General features: G+C 36.2%; 1 protein-coding gene across 1 annotated transcript; it reads left to right on the top strand.

Annotated features, from left to right (window-relative positions):
• Positions 1–514: 514 nt before the first annotated feature.
• LOC139771526 (chymotrypsin-2-like) lies at positions 515–3,513 on the top strand. Its single transcript, XM_071704362.1, has 5 exons — positions 515–1,175; positions 1,500–1,659; positions 1,969–2,218; positions 2,482–2,619; positions 3,097–3,513. Exons 1-5 carry the CDS (start codon positions 1,124–1,126, stop codon positions 3,250–3,252), a joined length of 756 nt encoding a protein of 251 aa, XP_071560463.1. The 5' UTR covers positions 515–1,123; the 3' UTR covers positions 3,253–3,513.
• The last annotated feature ends 3,096 nt before the right edge of the window (positions 3,514–6,609 follow it).

Here is a 6,609-nt window from a genome sequence, read left to right as displayed (position 1 = left end):
GGGGGCTACGGGCCCATGGCGGGTACTGGCGGGGCTGCTGAGACGGTCCTGGTTTGCAGCATATGATGTTCCACCAGCAACAGCGGGGCACACTGCAGATGATATAGATTTTTTAACCCATGTACACGCATCGCCTACGGTTCTGCTGGAGGAGAAATTACGAACGATAGAATATTTATTTTTGGATGACCAGATTTGTGAAATAAGGTAAATATACTTTTCTATATTCTATACACAAGCTAAGATCATTTGAGGCTTGATTGTTCAATGGTGCCAAAAGCCACTTTTGTTCTTTTTTGGTTTAGCCACCAATCGGCTATAGATTGCCAATCTAATTCTCTTATTGAATACGAATTACTTTATACAATTCGATATAAATAATTTTCAAAGGAAATTACTTTTTACAAAGTAAATACACGTGTGTATCAAATGTTTTTTTAACAAAATTATTACTTATATTTTTACCGTAATTACGATTATATTTTCTATATTCCATAATGTGATTAAACGCGATAATTGATATTTTTTATACCGTCAATTATGTAATCATATTTTGTCTTAGATTGCGTTTTTTTAATATATCTGAAACTAATAGAACAAATAGCATATTAGGTAATGAAAAAAATATTTGTTAAAGCAAAATGATTTTATAGTTTTTATTACAAATAATTTTGAATGTATAAATCGTAATAGTAATATGTAGATATATGCGAAGAGAATTTATGCAAATGCTTTTACTTATCATTTTATTCTAATCGTATAAAGATTATTGACCATCTTCATCGCGCCTATATAAGTAGTCCAAATCGCGCTTAAATTGTGATTTAAATATTTCAGGAGTACGCTCTTTTTTACAGTAATGATAGCACCTATTTCCGGCCATAAATTTCCGTAGCTACTGGCGTATCACCTTACCCTATCACATTGCGTGCGTGAGATACATCCGGACTATGTATTGTCTTTTTTGTCTGACCTAAATTTAAATGTTTCCTTAATTGTCATCGTTTACTGTGTATATAAGGGCCGGTGGTGGACGAGCGCGAGGATTGGCATTAAACTATTACCAAACATTGTGGAAAAACTCCGTAAAGCTCTTGCTGATTAATATCATTGTTTATTAAAAATGTTGTCGATACTCTGCATCTTATGTATTGTCGCAGTACATGGACTGTCAGGTAAGAACATCAAGACTCCTCTTTCCTCATGTTATAATTTTTTTACACGCTAGCACGCATATTCAATAAATATGAATTGATAAAATTTAAGCTTATTAATTTATTGCGTTTGTGTGTGACATAATTTATATATATTAGAATAATCTTTTAGTCGATTTACTAAATTAAACAATAATAATAAAAAGATCAAAAGCGTCCGGAAAGTTCGATGCTAGACAAGCTAATGCTAAAAATAATTCTGAAAATAATTCTACATATTGTAAGTAAATATAATAAAATATTGCGGAATTCTTTTATATGAAAGGTGCTTTTATAATTGCATAGCCGAGTCAATTGAACAGATCCCGAAAATCGTGGGCGGCAATCCTGCTGATGATGGACAATATCCTTATCAAGCATCTCTTCGTTATCGCGGCCGCCATTTCTGTGGAGGTTCCGTGATAGGTAAAAGATGGATCCTTACAGCTTCTCATTGCTTATCCGGGTATGTGCCAGCGGCTGTTTAGAATAAGATTATTCCACATATAACATATGTATCTTAATAAACAACGTATTCCACAATTTTCTAATAAACCTATAATTATATATTTAAATTTGTTATATTAAAAACAATTTGTAATTCATTTTGACTATAATGTTGTCGTATTTTCTTGAAACGAATAACAAACGAATGAATTTCAAAATTTTTGTTTATTATAAGTCTAACATTACGGTAAGAGTTTGAGATAAATAATTATTAGCCGTTTATAATTTCATATATGGTCGTTTATATTTTTATTATCTTTTATTTAAGCTTCAATGACACGGCCATTGCTGTTGTATTGGGCACAAACACTCTGGACAAAGGTGGCGATGAGTATTCCTCGATCAAGAAATGGGTACATCCCTATTACAATTCGGCCTTCATCAGAAATGACATCGGATTAATTAAGCTGGACAAGGATATCGTTTTTGGAGACAAAGTGAAACCGATTGCTCTGCCCACCAAACGCTTCGAAAAATCCGATTATCCGGCGACGTTGTCCGGCTGGGGCACTACCAGTGTAAGTACAAAAGACTTGACAATCTTCATATGTTCGGGAAATGTAAGAATTTGACCGTTGCGTATTTATAAATTGATAGTAAGACCATTTGTCAGTTTTCCACGAATTCGAGACACCCTATATTCCTTGTTAATTAATTGTCGAATTTAAGTGACCATTTCAGTAATTTAAATTCGACATTTAAATGATCATTTAAATCGGTTAATTTAAACGACCACTTTCGGATTAATTTAAATAATCATTTTGCGTGGGTAACATTGCAGTATCCGGGGGAGGCGCCGAACGAATTGCAACATATCCAGCTCACAGTCATTAATCAAAAGCAATGCTTAAGCACCAGCTTTCGTAACACCAACAACAATATCTGCACACTCAATAAACGAGGCGAGGGTGCCTGTCACGTAAGTACATTCCAGTCTGTTTGAGTATCCAGGAAGAGAGTCCTTTCGCGAGGAAATGCATGCATGACATCGACAATACATACCTAGCATTTATTTATTTTAGCATTGATAGCATTTAGCAATTAAGATTAAAATCCCAAAGATATTAAATGCTCAATTGAAAAACTTATCTTCGAACTATTTTAGATCCGAATATTTCTAAACTTGTAATAATCGCATTACGAAAATATGCAAAGCTAAAAAAGAATCGGTAGAAACAATGTATCATTACATTTTTCTTTGGAAAAAAAAATACTTTGGATATATTGATTATATAAAATTAATCACATAACAAATTTAATGTGTGTTGCACATAACACATACGAGTTTGCGCAAATAATTATAGTTAACGTTTGTTAAGAAGGAGTTAATTGTTAAAAAAAAGCAACATTTAGAACAGAGAATTTGTTACATTATTTATATGTTATATGTGTGTAGGGTGACTCTGGCGGTCCTCTGGTAGCCGATGGTGAACAGATCGGTGTGGTGTCCTGGGGAATTCCTTGCGCTAAAGGACGTCCGGATGTATTCACGCGAGTCCACCCTTATATGGATTGGCTCAACAAGCTCATGCAAGAAGATAACTCCGTATAAACATAAACGATCACGAGTCATTTGGCTCATGAATACTTCTTATAGCAATTATAAAATTTGCAGAACAATGATCAATACTTAGAAATTAAATCTCATTTTGGCAATAAGAAATTAATTGTCAAATAGTAGAGTTAATGGCAATCTTATTTCAATCGCGAGTTCAAAAGGTTCACTCCTGATGCAACGTTTACGATGTTTCTAAAGTAAAATTCATGTAATTCCGTTTGCATCGCATGTAATAAATAAATAAATTTAAGTATATTTCTTCACGTCATTTAAGTTCCATCTAGCTTATTTCCAATGAAAATAAAATTGCGAAATAATTAAGTAATGCGCAATGCGAATAATGAATATATAATACAAGTGAATAACAAATAGAATGTTTATTCTAAATAAGAATTAACTAAATATTAATTTAAATGATAAGTAACTCAACAGCAGAGGTGAGGTTTTCAAGCGTGGATGCGATTTAACTCCTCGGCTGCCTGTCGAGACTAAACAAACGTGCACCGACTGTGTTTCGCCAAACCATTTCTTTTTCTTAACTTGAAACCGCCACGACTCCTCGGCCGATAGTTGAAAATTCAACAATCGACAATCGAGGAGATTGGCATATAGCGTTATATGCGTTTTTCTCAACGATCTTATTAAATCTGCGCAATATTAATAATGTTATGTCAAATTTAGTAATGTTTTTTGGTTGTGTTGGTGTATCTTATTAATTATAAGCAAAATGAAATATATAAAATTATAAAACTTGTAATAAAAACCCTACAACTCATTATCTATAAATTATTGCTAAATTATTTTCCTTTTTTATATTATGCGAACGCGATAATAATAAATGCATAAAAATGGGACACGCATTCGTCATGCGTGTTTCACAAACGATGGTCTACACGGCCAGTAACGTGATCTAGATTAACCGAATATTACGCATAATTGGCATTAGCATAATTTCAACAACAGCAGACATTATGTCGCGTCAAGCAGAATGAACCTCTTAGCTGTGAACATTGCACACATACAGGGGCTCATAAATGTTTTAACGCATGAGGTTGCATGTATATCGGATCATATCAAGGCGCGCGATCTTGATTTAAACAATTTGCGTATTATAACTCTTAATAATATAATTTAATTATATATCATTAAATAATTAATTTAACAAGATATAATTTATTTATCAAGATATTTAACAAGATATTTTAAAAACATAATTTTACAATAATTATATATTCTTGTAACTAAATATAATATTATATATATATATATATATGTCGTTATTATTGTTATTAATATATTATTATATAATATTTAGATTAAATATTTGGATATGAAGCACGCCTGAAATATGCTCCAAGATGCGTGCAAATTCATGCGTTAAAGCGTTTATGATTCTACGTGTTCAGCAATGATTCAGAAATTTATATGTATAGTATTGTACTATACATTTGTTATTGTACACATTGACAGCATTTAGTAAGATTAAAATACCGAAGACTTTAAATGCTTAATTGGAAAATTTATCTCTGAAGTACTTTAGATCCACATTTCTAAAATTGTGATAATCTGTATCATATTTATTCATTATTTATAATTCATCCATGATAAGAGCGATTTGGAAAGAAGACTATCCATCGCCAAATGTTATTTAAATAAAAATTTATATAATATACAAAAAAATGATTTTTTCTACAACAACTATCAAACGACTTCTTTCCTAATCGTTATGTTAAAGTAGTCACGAAAGTGACTTCAAGCACATTTAACGAAAAGTATCGTGAGGCTCGTCTGCCGACATCGCGCAAGTCACGCGCCGCTTCTCGCCGATTAACGATCGGTGAGTTTCAAGGAACTAGCGCGAAATCCTGGCCGAAGATTTCGGTCAAGCTCCTAATGACCCACTTCCAGCGGCGCATGCTCGAGCGTGTGTATCCGACGTTGCTTTAAGGGTAAAAACGTCGCGGCACGTAGTCGTGCCGGCAGGTGCTGGCTCTCGCGCGCGGAATAAAGTTGAGGAGTTGGAAAGAGGAAAAGGAGATCGCGGCGATCCGGTCGATCGGAACGGAACGGCGTTGTCGCGGACAGTGGAGAAGATCGACGCGCAATCAGACTCTCGCGTTATCCCTTCGAGATATCTCTCTCAGGATATCTAGGCCAAGGATGCGTCTCTCGGTAACGCTTCAATCAAGCGCTGCGCGCTTCGTAGTCGATTGTAATCGATGCTCCTCCGACGCTACAGATGATCGGCTTGAGACGCGTCGATATTCGTCCTCGTCGAGATTCAGAAGAGGTTCCGTTGTGGGATTTCTTTCGGGGAATTGAGGAGGCCCTGGCAAGTATCCTTTGTATCGCGAATACTTCCGCAGAATCTGAGATTGTCCGTCATCAGCAAAAAAAACCTAGAAAAACCATAAATCGTTTAAACTTTAATACGTTGTTACATGTTTTAACACTTAGGACAGTAGTCAGAATCCAATTCTATATTTAAGATCGTTTTAAGTCTGATGGTCTTAAGACTTCATCCGTCCAAGGAAGTGGATCGTGTGGTATTTCAAGATCTTAAAGAATTTAAGACGATCTTAAACACAAGGTTGGGCTATAAATACCGTCATTAAAGCTTGAAGGTTTCTCAACTCGTTTGAGTTTTCATAGATAATAAACGACTTCCTGCTCGATGATTTTTCTTCTTAAAAGCTCCACAAAATATTCTTCCCCCTATACAAACTTTCGGGTCCCATTGCGTCCATTTGAAAGCAGGATCCTGGAAGACCGATCATATATTTTTTCTCTAAAAGCGGAAACGTGAAAAGTGAAAGGTTCTCTCGTAATGTATTTTACCAGTCTAACCGCCAAGCAAAGGTGCGGTAACCTCTCACAGAAGCCAATGAAATAACGAAGCTTAACGTACGATAACATTAACGACAGCGTCAACGATCTCTTACATAAGCCGTGATGCGATAGTTACATCATCGGCACTGAAAGCGTTAACGGACCCATAATCGTTCTGTGATATCAGTGAAAACTTGAAAAGTTCACGCGGCATCGGAGAATGGGCGGAAAATGAAAGTCTCCCCTCGAAGCAACATGACCGACGTCCAGGACGGTGGAGGTATTCGCACGTCTGGACCATCGTCGCCGTCCCGAGTCATCGCCAGCCGTCTCTCTCCTCACCGAAGTCGAATAAATCGCGCGTCGCGCCCGCGCGCCGCGTGACCCAAATAGCGTGACGCGCGCGCACGCGCGCGCGGTCCGCGCTCCCGAGGGTGTGTTTTCATCCCCGCTTCGTTTTTCCCGTGCGCGGAGAACACCCCTCTCTCTCACTCTCTCTCGCTCCTGCCTTCCTTCCCCGTC

The sequence above is a fragment of the Temnothorax nylanderi genome, unplaced genomic scaffold (assembly GCF_030848795.1).
Source record: "Temnothorax nylanderi isolate EJ_2023f unplaced genomic scaffold, tnyl_v1.0 TNYL_tig0041_pilon, whole genome shotgun sequence".
In the NCBI taxonomy this organism is placed as follows: Eukaryota; Metazoa; Arthropoda; class Insecta; order Hymenoptera; family Formicidae; genus Temnothorax; species Temnothorax nylanderi.
The sequence above is the reverse complement of the archived record's forward strand: the minus strand, read 5'-3'. Positions and strand labels throughout refer to the sequence as shown.

What these genes read in the sequence shown, in the direction of transcription:
- LOC139771526 (XM_071704362.1), top strand. Translation starts at nt 1,124, where the DNA reads ATGTTGTCGATACTCTGCATCTTATGTATTGTCGCAGTACATGGACTG. An exon ending in CCGGCTGGGGCACTACCAGT is followed by an intron (nt 2,219 to 2,481) that starts GTAAGTACAAAA and finishes GTAACATTGCAG; the next exon opens with TATCCGGGGGAGGCGCCGAA. An exon ending in GAGGCGAGGGTGCCTGTCAC is followed by an intron (nt 2,620 to 3,096) that starts GTAAGTACATTC and finishes ATATGTGTGTAG; the next exon opens with GGTGACTCTGGCGGTCCTCT.